Here is a 13,710-nt window from a genome sequence, read left to right on the forward strand (position 1 = left end):
GCTCAGGAGTCCCATGTTGCTTCCTAAAACCAAACTGGTGGTCGGGAATGGCGTCCTGTATGGTTCTTACTCCCATAATTCTACTAAGGAATATTCTCTCGAATATTTTAGAGAACGTAGGTAGTAAGCTTATCGGCCTGTATGATCCAACAAGGTTCTCCGGTTTTCCTGGCTTTGGAATCATCGTTATCACGGCACACTTCCATTGGGACGGGAAGTGGTGGATACGTAACATCGAGTTGAAAATGAGAACAAGAAACAGGACTCCCTTTTTAGGGAGAGCCTTAGCAACCCTGCTATCAATGCCATCAAATCCTGGCGCCTTGCTGGAGCGTAGCTTTTGAATATGGAGGCAAACCTCTTTTGGACTTATGTGCTTTATGGGGAGTGCATCCGGAGCAGGAGAGTTGAGAAAGGCCCGAGTGTCAGCGACATCCTCCGAGCTCGCAAGGTTGAATGGCTGAAAGCGTTGCTCTAGTTCTTCGGCAAAAAGCTAATGAGATCTCTGAGTCTGATTTGCACCATGTACCGTCTGTTTTCTTAATTGGGATCTTCCTAAGAGGCTGCCTGCCTTTTTAATTTCCTTGTAGCTTTCCAGAGATTGAAGCCGTAAGGTTTGCTGGGGTCCGCATTGAGAAGCATTTCCTCAAAGAACTCACGCTTGGTTATACGCAGGAGTTTTTTAAGCTCGTCTTCAGTACGTCGATATGCTCTTTTGTCGACTGGATCTTGGGACCTCATAAATCTACGGCGCAATGATCTTTTCAGCCTTACCAAGTCCATAATCTCAGGTTTTAAAAGTGCCTGAGATGGATTGGAAGGTTTGGAGACTTGCCCGTAGGTTGACGATTCCGCAGCGATATGAATGTTCCGAGCAAAAGTTTCAACTGCATCGTCGATATCTTCAGGGGAGTTGAGCACCATATTGAGATTAACAAGTCTGTTAATTACCGCCTGAAACCGCGGAACACTTGCATTACGAGGAAGAATTTGAGGCCGCCGACTAATTTTTAACGCAGCGACTCTTAATGAAATTATTAGTGGAATGTGATCAGAGCTCAGTTCGAAATATTCTGTAATAGAAAGACTCTCCGGGCGTATCCCTCTGTAGACTGCAAAGTCAATGGCTGTTGGCGAATTCTGGCTGTATGGATAATGTGTGGGTCCTCCAGTTGCAAGGACCTGGAAATTTGATCCTTGAACAAGTTCCGCGAGCGCTCTTCCGCGGGAGGTTGAATTTCGAGACCCCAGAGTCGATGGTGGGCATTCCAATCACCAGCGATTATGAAGTTTGTTCCCAGATCGTCAAAGAGTTTTTCAAAGTCTTCGGCAGAGCATTGAAAGTTAGGCGGACAATAAATAGACGCAATAGATATTTCACCAAGGACGGTTTTGACTTTAACTGAGACACATTGAATATTTGGACTTTGTAAACTATAAGACTGGTAACATTGAAGGCAGGATTTTATAATTATGGCAGAGCCACCGCGTTTCCGATCGGCAGGATGGTTCGCTTGATGGGTATCGTAACCATGCATGTTGTAATATGACCTTGAACAAAAGTGTGTTTCACTAACTAGCATAATATCAATATCATGGCTTTGAACAAAGAGCTCTAGCTCAAGGGCTTTGCTAGTGAGACCGTCAGCGTTCCACACACCAATGTTAAGGCCGATTTGACTCATGGTTGCGTTACATGAACCGGGAGAGATCCAGCGAAGGCTTCAGCTCCTCCTAGAGGGTGTTGTGGTAGCAATTTAGAAACAAGACCCATCATCGACACCATCATTTGGAACATCTTGTCAAACTGAGCTACAAGGACCGACAGTCTTTCGTTCGATTGCAAGAACATTTGCTCTTGACGTTGCCATTGAATATCATTGACTGACTGCTGCGTGGTGCGCCGCTGTTGTTGGAGTAGAGATTGCTGTGGGTGTACTTGTTGCTGCTGTAGTTGGGGCACCGGCCGCTCCTGTCGAGGTGGTGCATTGTGATGAAGAGTCGGACTTTGTTTCCTGTTATTGCTGCCCAGCGGAGGAAACTGTTGTTGGCTCTGAGTGGGTGTGGGATAACTAGTTTGTCCACGGACAGCGTTAGCGTAGGAGCTCGGAAATACAGGATTTGTCCGAGGAATGGAGGTAGGTTGCTGTTGGAGAGTGGTGGTACGCCTTGATGTACTAATTTTCCGCCGACTTGCAATCTGCTGATAGACAATACAACCTTTATAGCTAGCTGTATGGTTGCCGCCACAGTTCACACACTTGACCGGATGAACATCCTTTAAGCACGCCTCCAGGCCGTGCTGTAAGCCACATCTGACGCAGTTGTGGAGTTTTTGGCAGTGATTCTTGGTGTGCCCAAATGCTTGACACCGGTGGCATTGCACGACATCATCCTTCTTATAAGGGAGCTCAACTTGAACCCGTTGCCGACAAAGAGTCTTGACCTCATGAATTTCTTTGTTGTTAGCCGCCGGTTCTAGCTCGACAAAAACCAAGTTGACAAACTGTGTTTTGTCAAATCGGCTCCTAGGTCTGTTGACAAACCGAACCGTGTGTCCAGCTGAGGTAAGGCTTTCCTTAATGTTGTCATCGGGTACAGAATGATGGATACCACGGATAACTACACGGTAGGATCTCTTCTTTTAGTTGCCACGAATGGAACGGCACTTTTTTGGCTGTTAAAGATTTAGTAATAGCTCTGTACGCATCAGAGTCTACTGCTAGGATAGATACAGAGTTATTTGGATGGCATTTTAATGAGTACTTGCATGGGTCAACAATTTTGTCTATTGATCTTATGAGACCATTTAGGTTTTCACAATGATTAACCACAATAGGGGGTGGCTTGTGGGAGGCTGGTTGTTCCTGGCATCCAGAAGGATTTTTGCTGTTGTTGTTGTTAGTTGATGAAGAAGAAGAAGTTTTGTTGGCAGCCTGCCTTAATCCGGCAGACGTACTAGGAGTTTCAATAGGTCTGGTCGGTCGATGAGAACCTGCCACCTCAATGTCAGTGTCGATGTCCGATAATTCAGAAAAACGGTTAGCTGGAAGAATGGTTTTAGGGCTATTCGAGTTTCTTTGAACTTTGCTGACTTTATTCGGTGATCTTGATTCGAGGCGACGTTTGTTGTTAGTCGATCTTGGGGTCCACCAGTCTTCGTCGTCGCCGTTAATGGCTGATAATTCCGGTTCACGTTCGTCGAATGATGGTAATGGCTTGGCGCTTGAGGTAGAAGCATATATTCGGCTGAAGTTATTTAACGCTTCTTTCATTGTTTGCTGATGACGTGCTACAGTCTTTCTTATGTTTAGCTCATCCTCGGAGTCTGAAAGGCGAGACATTGTACGATTTTAGGCACTTCCGTGCACTGCTTTACCGACTGGATTGTTAGATGGTCGCTTATCCCAACAGCGACAAGCACTGATCGTAGCCTAGGGGGCAAGCGCAAGCCCCTCAGCCGGGACGTACTTGGCTCAGACCCGCCGAGGGGTGAATTAAATTTTTATTTTATTAATCTCTTTTTTTTAATTTGTATCGATCGATCGTGATTTTGTTTTCGTTTTCGTCTTCTTATTGTTCCACTTGTTCTGACTAACTGTTCAACTTGTTTTCGCGACGAGCACAACTAACGGGTCGTGGGAGCACTGACAGCGACTTTTTGAAACAATTTACCGGGGGATTTATTTTGCCACAGATGTGGACTTGTCCATTGACTTTTTACCAAGAATTCGTAGAAATTCACAAAAGAATTACGCTTTGCCACAAACGTGGACTTCTCCATAGACTCTACACAATGAAATCCGCAGCAATGCAAAAACGCGTCTGCACTACACGAAAGCATGATCGAGACTGATGGGAAATATCATCAGGGAAAATTGTATTTTTTGTCTTCTCTAATTCTCAAAACTTGCAAAAAGGAATAAGTTAAGAGTTTCCGAATTTCGAACTTCATTTTCAAATTTTTTAACACATCAATATGATACTACGAATTAAAATTGAATCCGTTTCGAATTTAATCAAAAGGATTATCATTTGATATAATTTATTTTTATCAGTGATTACAAGTGCATGCAACATATTTAGACATATGCTTGGGCCTGGGTGCCCGCCCTATGAAATCATTGTGTTTGCATTACCATTACCCCAAATTCGCTGGCAGAAGGTTAGGCCCAAGATCGGAGCGATTTCGCGGAATTGGGGCCAGCGGGTTGGATTTTAGATTGCAACCAAGTGGATAATGGAAAACAGATCGTTTTGGAGAAAAAGTTTTTTGGGGAAATCACTTCCTCAAATCATGATTAATGTGGCACTATTATTTTTACTGGCTATTATGGGGAATCTTTTAGATTTCATGAGATAAAAATAGTTCTTAAAAAAGAATACTAATTTTTATATAAAGTGTTATGATGGACACAAAAGTGCTTATGTTTTCTAGAAATTCTTAGAAATTAGCTATTTATAAAAACGAGAATCCCAAATAGTTATTAATAATAATGCTAGAGTAAGTAACGATTAGAAATATATGTATATAATAAAAAAAAACTATGTGCTTTCCATCAAATCCCTTATTAGTAGTAACTAAGATTATTTTCTATTTTTGAAGTCCAAGAAAATAATGAGATTTACGAGAGTCTTATCAGTATGAAGGCACCTTCTGATATGATTCAACAAATACAGGTGCATTTGCAATCTATATTAAGACTCTCTTATCGCCTGACTTCTCCGATTAATCCATATTTGATTTCTTAATTTTGAAATTACTATTTTTATGATTTTGTGGAATAACTAGAACAAAATTCAATTGAGCTTTGCCGAGCTTTTTGTCTTTGCAATTTGACGGTAATTACCGGCAATTTGTTTGCTTTTGTAGTTCCATTTAATGTTAATCGCTAGCACTTGACAGCGGCGGCAGCAAAACGAGTTATAGTGGGGGATAGATGATGGTTGCCGATGATACCCTCTCAAGTGGCAGGAAAAATCACTTGGGAATTATAAGGTTCAGATGAAATGTGTCAGATTTCTTAAACATATAATATCATTATTATTAAATAAATATCAGAAAAAATCACTATTTTAAATTTACTTACAAATAGCTAGAAAAAGATAATCCAATTTCATGGCATGAAAAAGTACTTAGGATTTTTAAGCACAAGAAGAATTCATTGAAAACTATATACCTAATGTACTCGATTCTAGAGCATCGACAGCTTTTGATTTTCAACTCAACAACAACCGATTTCAGTAAGTAAGTGCAGGTGCAGCTCTCAGAATGCTTGATCCCGAGCTCATTTCGCTGGAGAACCAGGTGTTCCGGTGCTATTTAGGATGGTCGGCCATATTGGTGCTAAAGATCTTTGCTTTGAGCATTTATACGGGACTCACACGCTTCATTACGGCCGTAAGTTCTATACATTCTTTCGACACTTTGACTGTATCTGGAGTATCTACATTATATCTACATACATACATGAAAGTTACTTAAGATTCATGTTTCTACACATACACTTGCGGGATGTTAAATAGGAACGACATTTGTTAAAGTCGTGATGAGGGTTAAAAAACAAAATTTTTTTTTTTAATACTCTTACACGAGTAAAATAAATAAATTAATTAAATAAAAATAAGTTGACAAATTAATAACTTTTTTATAGCCAAATTTAAAATTAGTTTCATAGTTAGTTCTGCTACTGTTCCGCTACTGTGTTTCTCTCACTCTCTCGATCGGTACATTCGCTGCCTCAGAGTGACTTGCATATTTAACAATCAGTCAGAGTGAGATAGCTTATAAACGAGAGAGAGCTTTCTTTTGCCGGTATAAAAAAGAGAGCATATGCAAACGGCGCTCATTCGATTTCATAGCGGCGTGCGAATAAGCTGGCATACTCTATATAGTTTGTCACACTAAAAGTTAATATTTACAAAAAGAAAATAAGAATAACTAAATAAAATGGCCAGCCCCGTGGAACTGCTCAGCCTCACAAATCCCGTCTTCAAGAGCTTCGCCTTCTGGGTCGGAGTTTTGGTCATCAAAATCCTGCTCATGAGCCTTTTGACAGCCATCCAGCGATTCAAGACAAAGGTGAGAGGGTGTAAAGGGAAAGGGGTGCAGAATGGGAGAGGTCGCACAGTGGGGTCAAAGTCTCGCGCCAGTGAAAGTTTAAACGGATCAAACAGAAAATAAATAGTTTGCACTTTTTTTAAGTTTTAATTTTTAATTTGTCTAACAACGATATAATAATAATATTTGAAGCTTACCTCTAGAAACTTCATTTGAATTACAGTAATATTAGTTAAAAATTTACACAATCGTACCAGAGGCTTACGTGAGTGAAAGTTTTATCAATGTAGTTAAATAAATTAAATAATTTACATATGTGTTTTAAAAAAATGTCCAGTAAATGCTAGAAACTGAAGTCCATTAAAAAAATTAACCTTTAGTAAATAAATAAAAGAGGTCACATAATTGTTTACCCTCTAGAAATTGCACTTTATTGATATAAAACCAGTTATTAATTAATTAATAATAATTGTTTTTATATTAACCTTTTGGCTTAGGATAGAATTATAGAAAATAAAACGCCTACAAGCAGTTTAATCTTATGATCAACTTATCAAACCTTAAAATCAATATTTTAGTATTATCAACACATACTGATATTAAAAAATGTATAGACATAATTATTATTTTTAATAGTTATTTGTGTATTACAAGCCATTTTCGCATATCATTCATATACATAAGTTGTCTGTCGTAATTACACTTTAAATCCATAGTCATTCCTATTATTTTTGTTGCTGTATTTTTAATATATATAAATATAATTTTAAATAATATTCAATATTGTTTTGACTGTTTAAATTTTAATATTTGATATATATTTTTATTAAAAATATAACAAATATACTTTGAAAAAAATCTAATTTGTGTCGTTATCTTCGCTTTTAGACCTTTGCCAACCCCGAGGACCTGATGTCACCCAAGCTGAAGGTCAAGTTCGACGATCCGAATGTGGAGCGAGTGCGTCGTGCCCATCGCAACGACTTGGAGAACATCCTGCCCTTCTTCGCCATCGGCCTGCTTTACGTCCTGACCAACCCGGCCGCCTTCCTGGCTATCAATCTGTTCCGGGCCGTGGGCATCGCCCGCATCGTCCACACGATCGTCTATGCCGTGGTCGTTGTGCCCCAGCCATCCCGCGCCCTCGCCTTCTTCGTGGCCCTCGGCGCCACCGTCTATATGGCCCTCCAGGTGGTCCTCTCGGCCTTCTAAGCGCATAGGTCTAGTCCATAATATTTTTTGTTTTTCTATCTTTTTTTTAAATGTTTTCTTAAATATATGTAAAAATACACCTGCCTCGGCTTTGGTGCTGTTAGATCACAGTTTGTAAGTGTTTTTCTCTTGAAGATGTTATAAAGGTGGATCCCTATATACATATATTTAATGTTTAAAATTAAATTACTATCTGGTATATATGTACACATGTACGATCATACCTCGAAAATTGTATTTGAAATGTACTTCCATTGCATTTACAGTTTGAAAACCTTTTTGAAATAGTTTGAAAGCTTTCCAGCTTTCCAGTTTTGCGGAAACTGGTTGTGGTAATCAATATTTTCAGTGAATTTTCTTATCAATATAATCTTATAAAATAATATTTTGTTAGTTTGATACAACTTTAAATAATACATTTTTAATTTCCTGCTGGAAAAACTTAAACAAATGTAAATAAAGCATTTTTAACAGAGGATAAAGACTTAAAGTTGCGTGATTAATCAGTTTAAATAGTTTATTTTTAATACAAAAAATCACAGCTCAAGTTATGTGTGAGTGAGAACGAAAACCGGTTATCGCAGGCGCTCTCTTTTTTCTAGCTGCTACAATGGGATAAAAAGGGAATCATAAATCAAAATTAAACATTTGTATAGGACAAAAATAGGCTTTTGAACCTATGGCGATTAACTTTTTATTATGTGTTTTTTATTTTTTACTCTTCGTTAAGGGTAAATGATTTGATTTAAATGTAATTTTTATAAATAACTTAAATTTATGTAAAAGAGAATTGAAAATCTAGGCTTTGCTTAGCAAAATATTTAATTTTGTAGGAGCTTTTAAGAATTTGGGTGTTCAATTCTATTTATTCGTTCCATACTTTAATACAGCTTGTGAATTTTTTCACTAAAACTAATCTCAGATTATATGGTCACTTAATAAGTCTTCTACAATCTCAGAAACTAAAAGAAACCATTTAGCATCATAAGTCAAATATCTTCCTTTATTACCCTGTATCTTATAACATATTTTATAAAACATGTCACTGTTATTTTTTCTCCACGGTGTGAACATGAGTTGTGGGGGCGTCGGTGCCCACTGTGCGCTGCCGCCGTCTCTGCGGGCGTCGCAGTCGACCGTTAGCCGCAAGTTGTTTGCGTTGGTTGGCCTTCTTGTCGGATTCTGTTCAATTGCCTTCGTTGGCAGCATCGTAACGGTCGCTTTTCGCAAGTCCCGCTAGTTGGTTGCTCCTTAATCACGAATTACCAGCCCTAGTAAGTACAACTATAGCTAAAATAGTGCAGAGTTCATTCGTCTTTATCCTGTAAACTGCGAAGTTCCTGGGGGCCTCTCGCTCGCACTTCACGCACTTAAAAAAAGAAGGAAACGGAAAAGTTTCAACCGGCAAAATACAACTACGAAGAAAAGAGAAGAGAGAAACATGTGCTTGTCTATTTTTTGTGTTGCTTTATTCTTTACATATGCCGATTGTTGTTCTTGTTTTTCTATTTTGAAGCCGCGTGCTTGTGAAACAAATATGTAAATATGTATGTATAGAAATACATATGGAGAAGCGAGTGTATGGCGTGTACATGTGATATGTAGGGGGAAGATAAACAAGAAAGAGCAATAAAAAGTCCTCTCTTTCATGCTCTTCCTGACTCCTGTGGGTGGGGATAGGGGGAAGATAAAGAGAAAGAGAAGAAAAAAAGAGTTTACACCGAAAGAAATGGAAATAAATGATTTGAACCATAAAAATATATTAAATTTATTAAATCTTATAAAACAAAATAATAAAATCTAAAATTGAGAATTTTATTCTGAAATATTTGAATTTTGTTAATAAGTATTAATTATTATTTTTTACTTTCTGGTTAGTTAGACAAAAGTGTCGAGTTTATATTTTAAAAAATTTGGAAATTTATTTTTTATTTAATTTTTATTGTTTTTATTTAATTTTATTCCATTATTTTTATTTATTATTTAAAATCTAGAATATTTCATATTAAGTGAGCCAGAAGGGGAGTCCAGTAATTACCCCTTTGGAGAGGTGATTAGCTTCCGACCTACCCTAGACTAGACTAGTCCTAAGTTCGAGAGATACCCACAAAACGTGGCACCAGATATCAGATACCAGAGCTTTTCCTATTCGATGTGTGGGAATACTATGTATACATTGTCCCTTATTTAAGTTTACTTTGTGGGCGATAGACTTCGAGTGGCGTAGCGTATAGAGTGCAATCAATCTGTGCCACCTGGAAACCTTATCTGTGAAATCCAACTTGAACGGCAGCCACCTATTGTATATTTACCGACTTCGAGAGGGTTTCGAACTGAAAGTGAAACCATTAAGATAAACAATAAATATTAATAAAACGGGAGTATCCTAAGAAAGGCAAGGAGCATATTTATAAGACGTAGATTAACTCACTTTTCTCGATAAGGAAAACCTTGGAATGCAAATCACACAAATAGCAAGTCATTGCCTTCGAGTAAATATTTCTGAACAACCTGAAAACATTTCTAATATAATACTATATCTAATGGTGCTCAAACAGCTGATAAGCTTTCCTTCCTGTTTTCTAATGGCTCTTCCTTATATCAACTTCTGTCACGTCATCATTTGCAAGATCCGACCTTTTCGCTTTCGATCGAATAATAATCTCACGCAATTTCGCAATCTCAGTCGCAATGAGACAACAATAATTCAGATTTAGATTTAGCTTTCTTTCGTGTTTTCCTACGTACATATGTCCACCGGAATCGGGCGATAATGATGGGGTCACCGAAGGTCCAATATCACCATCTGGCACTTTTTCGAATTAAAATGCTTTGAAAAAATTGCAGCAGATTCATTTTTTAAACTTCAATGATCAGTTTTTAAAGCTGACTTGCTTTTTCTAAATAAAAATCATTCAAGATAGATTTAGGGGAATCCTGATTGACTCCTTTTATTTTAATTTAGTAAATTATCTTAAAAAGCTAATCCTAAGCTATTGAAACTTTTTGGAATCTTGTGATGAAATTATGAAAACGTAATCGTAGAAAGCATAAAAACTGTAAGAAAGAACCGCGAATTCTTTAGGAGTGAAGCTACAACAAAGTATGTATATTGTTCAGAAATATTTTAAAACAGTGATACTTACGAATCCGGCTCTACAGTAAGGCTAAAGAACATATGTATATTATATACATATTTATACAAGATCTTTCAACCAAGTTTTCCTTTTCCTTATAGAGATGCCTCAACCGAAGCCGTACGAAAGGCCCGCGGACTTTATCGATCCAGGAAAGCCCTCGAAGTGCAAATGGCATCTGGGAACCACCGAAAAGTCGCCTCACACTCAACGGGGCATCGCACACCGCCAGCAGATCACGCCAAACATCCTCGAAGTGATCGGATGCACGCCACTGGTCAAGTTGAATCACATTCCCGCCAGCGAGGGAATCGAGTGCGAGATGTGTAAGTCCATCAGGGGAAAAACTCCCAGAAAATAATTTTCTAGGGATTTTCTATTGATAGAAAAGCTGTGAGACAAAACTCAATCTAATTGCCTCCCCCCTTTACAGATGCTAAGTGCGAGTTCCTCAATCCCGGAGGATCGGTGAAGGATCGCATTGGCTATCGGATGGTGCAGGATGCTGAGGAGCAGGGCCTGCTTAAGCCAGGATTCACAATCATTGAACCGACGTCGGGCAATACGGGAATTGGACTAGCGATGGCCTGTGCCGTCAAGGGATACAAGTGCATTATCGTGATGCCAGAGAAGATGTCCAACGAGAAGGTGTCGGCGCTGCGAACCCTTGGGGCCAAGATCATACGTACACCCACGGAGGCAGCCTATGATTCGCCGGAGGGATTGATCTACGTAGCCCAGCAACTGCAGCGGGAAACGCCCAACTCGATTGTCCTGGATCAGTATCGGAACGCTGGCAATCCACTGGCCCACTACGACGGCACCGCCGCTGAAATCTTGTGGCAGTTGGACAACAAAGTGGATATGATTGTGGTCTCCGCGGGAACTGCTGGCACAATAAGTGGTATTGGTCGGAAGATCAAGGAGCAGGCTCCCAATTGCCAAATTGTCGGCGTGGATCCCTATGGTTCTATCCTGGCCAGACCCGCTGAGCTTAACAAGACCGATGTGCAATTTTACGAAGTGGAGGGAATTGGTTATGATTTTCCACCCACCGTATTCGATGATTCCGTAGTGGATGTGTGGACGAAGATCGGTGATCCAGACTGTTTCCCCATGAGCCGTCGCTTGAACGCGGAAGAAGGTTTGCTGTGTGGCGGTTCCAGTGGCGGAGCGATGCATGCTGCCCTCCAGCATGCTCGCAAACTAAAGAAGGGTCAGCGGTGCGTGGTCATCCTGCCCGATGGCATCCGAAACTACATGACCAAGTTCGTTTCGGACAACTGGATGGAGGCACGCGGCTTCAAGGAGCCAGTGAACGAGCACGGTCACTGGTGGTGGAATCTGGCCATCGATCAGCTGCAACTCCCTGCTCCTCCGGCAATTCTTAAGTCGAATGCCACGGTTGGCGAGGCCATTGCCTTGATGAAGAAACACCGCGTAGACCAATTGCCGATTGTAGATCAGGATGATGGGTATGCTCCATGAACTTCATCCCCTTTGCGATTTCATTTCTAACATAATTTTACCTTTAACTTAGTTCTATTCTGGGCGTGGTGGGCCAGGAGACACTGATCACCCAGATCGTGAGCATGAACCGTCAGCAGTCCGATCCCGCAATCAAGGCCATTAACAAGCGAGTCATCCGGTTAAACGAATCCGAGATTCTTGGCAAGCTGGCGCGCGTCCTCGAGGTCGATCCCAGTGTGCTTATCTTGGGCAAGAGCTCGTCCGGCAAGGAGGAACTCAAAGCAGTGGCCAGCAAGTTGGATGTGACTACTTTTATTGCCGCCGGCAAGCAGAGTCCCAAAGCCAATGGCACTACCAACGGCAACAGCCACTAATTTAAAGAGTTTCCAAGTCTCTGAAAATCCAACTTCCTACCGACTATATCTACGCGCCATTAACTTATACCCGCATGCATTTTTGCCTTATTTCCAATAAAGCATTTTATTATACACGAATCCTGGGGAGTTCTACTTGCAGTTTGGATAGTTGTTAAGCTGTATAAATTTACTTAATATTCTCGAACTCTTGGAATAATATAATTTTCAGGGGCAGTCTCTCCTTTTCCATTTCACTTATATTTAGAGCAACGCATCTTTCCTACCTTCCTTTTTCTAAAACAGAGGAATATATATTTTGGTCAGTTATTTAACTCCGTTGTCGTATATCGAGAAATAGTTATAAACCGGTTGTGAAGTCACTGCCCATGGAAATTCTTTTATCTATGGATTTTCTAGTAACTTCAAAAATAATAGTTAGATTAAAAATCTTGATAGGAAGCTGGGCAGTGCATTATGGGCGTGGTCCATACTTAAATAAACTTGCGTAGATATTGATTATAACTCAACGGATGGATAGAACCCTGCCCAAAAAAATATTCACGCTTCCTTTTTCCTTCGCTTATCAAAACCTACCTGTCCATCCTTTATGGAACTTCAAAGATGGAATCTTATCTTTGTATATATCACCTTTCTTACTTCCCGTATAAACTTTCTTGTTCTCTAATTTGGCTCTTCTGTAAATGAAATGTTTCATTTAAATCAAACGAAAATATGCTGAAGGCCATTTCTGTTGGACATCAATTCAGCCAATCTTATGCCCTTCTGTTTCACAGTTCACATTCTCACTCACCACATTTCAGTAATATGTTTCTTAAAAATAATTTTTAAGACAAAAAAAACAAAAAAACTTAACATTTTATTTTGATGTTACTTCTATGAAAGTCAGAATAGTTATGGGAATTCATAGGATCGGTTCCTCATAAGGTTGAGTTTCGTTTAAAGTTGTTTTCAAAGGTTTTTTGTTTTATACATAAAATACTTTTAAACAATTTGTAAAATTAGACGTATAAATCATATAAAGCTTAACACGAAGACAAGAGGAAGACATTATTTACTCTCAGTAATTGCGAATAAGTTTTCCGATCAGATCTGGCTGAGGAACTTTAAGATATAAAAAGGTGGAATTAGACGATAGACTAAAACCGTTGAGATCTTAGGCACTATAAAAAGCTAGAAAGTTAAGTAAAATAACTAAAACTTATGTTTTCCTTTTTTTCCGATTGAGCAAAATGTGAGCAGCACATGGGCAGTGCGTCGTCGGTTACTAAACTGATTTACAGTTTTGGTAAAATAATGTCTAAATTGGATAGAAAGTAGCGGGTATCTTATAGTCATGGCACTCGACTATGGCGTTTCTTCTTGTTTATATTTCCCATCGGTTAATTTTCAACTTCATTGATAGTTTTTGTATAAGAAATTATAAAACTCCTATTTAAAAGAGCAATTTTTTAGT

The 13,710-nt window shown here is 39.3% G+C and overlaps 2 protein-coding genes and 1 long non-coding RNA gene across 4 annotated transcripts; 2 read left to right on the plus strand and 1 right to left on the minus strand.

The window, feature by feature from the left end:
* The first annotated feature begins 5,265 nt into the window (after positions 1–5,265).
* Positions 5,266–7,383, plus strand: LOC108117691 (microsomal glutathione S-transferase 1). Of its 2 annotated transcripts, none has more exons than XM_017230221.1 (2): positions 5,266–5,401; positions 6,950–7,383. In XM_017230221.1, the coding sequence occupies exons 1-2, from the start codon at positions 5,273–5,275 to the stop codon at positions 7,271–7,273; spliced, it is 453 nt and encodes a 150-aa protein (XP_017085710.1). In that variant the 5' UTR covers positions 5,266–5,272; the 3' UTR covers positions 7,274–7,383. The 2 variants fall into 2 exon arrangements, with proteins under 2 accessions (XP_017085710.1, XP_017085709.1); XM_017230220.1 differs by lacking the exon at positions 5,266–5,401 and adding an exon at positions 5,841–6,082.
* A 1,059-nt stretch (positions 7,384–8,442) lies between these two features.
* On the plus strand, positions 8,443–12,374 carry LOC108117688 (cystathionine beta-synthase). The gene is made up of 4 exons (XM_017230215.1): positions 8,443–8,547; positions 10,512–10,736; positions 10,844–11,885; positions 11,951–12,374. Exons 2-4 carry the CDS (start codon positions 10,514–10,516, stop codon positions 12,252–12,254), a joined length of 1,569 nt encoding a protein of 522 aa, XP_017085704.1. The 5' UTR covers positions 8,443–8,547; positions 10,512–10,513; the 3' UTR covers positions 12,255–12,374.
* A 58-nt stretch (positions 12,375–12,432) lies between these two features.
* On the minus strand, positions 12,433–13,097 carry LOC108117692. Its single transcript, XR_001772906.1, has 3 exons — positions 13,048–13,097; positions 12,831–12,931; positions 12,433–12,530 (listed from the first exon to the last, which is right to left on the minus strand). It is a non-coding gene; the product is annotated as an uncharacterized LOC108117692 (long non-coding RNA).
* Between the last annotated feature and the right edge of the window lie 613 nt (positions 13,098–13,710).

Source organism: Drosophila eugracilis, unplaced genomic scaffold (genome assembly GCF_018153835.1).
Source record: "Drosophila eugracilis isolate 14026-0451.02 unplaced genomic scaffold, ASM1815383v1 contig_649, whole genome shotgun sequence".
Classification (NCBI taxonomy): domain Eukaryota; kingdom Metazoa; phylum Arthropoda; class Insecta; order Diptera; family Drosophilidae; genus Drosophila; species Drosophila eugracilis.

What these genes read in the sequence shown, in the direction of transcription:
- LOC108117691 (XM_017230220.1), top strand. Translation starts at nt 5,951, where the DNA reads ATGGCCAGCCCCGTGGAACTGCTCAGCCTCACAAATCCCGTCTTCAAG. An exon ending in TCCAGCGATTCAAGACAAAG is followed by an intron (nt 6,083 to 6,949) that starts GTGAGAGGGTGT and finishes CTTCGCTTTTAG; the next exon opens with ACCTTTGCCAACCCCGAGGA.
- LOC108117688 (XM_017230215.1), top strand. Translation starts at nt 10,514, where the DNA reads ATGCCTCAACCGAAGCCGTACGAAAGGCCCGCGGACTTTATCGATCCA. An exon ending in GGGAATCGAGTGCGAGATGT is followed by an intron (nt 10,737 to 10,843) that starts GTAAGTCCATCA and finishes CCCCCTTTACAG; the next exon opens with ATGCTAAGTGCGAGTTCCTC. An exon ending in ATTGTAGATCAGGATGATGG is followed by an intron (nt 11,886 to 11,950) that starts GTATGCTCCATG and finishes CCTTTAACTTAG; the next exon opens with TTCTATTCTGGGCGTGGTGG.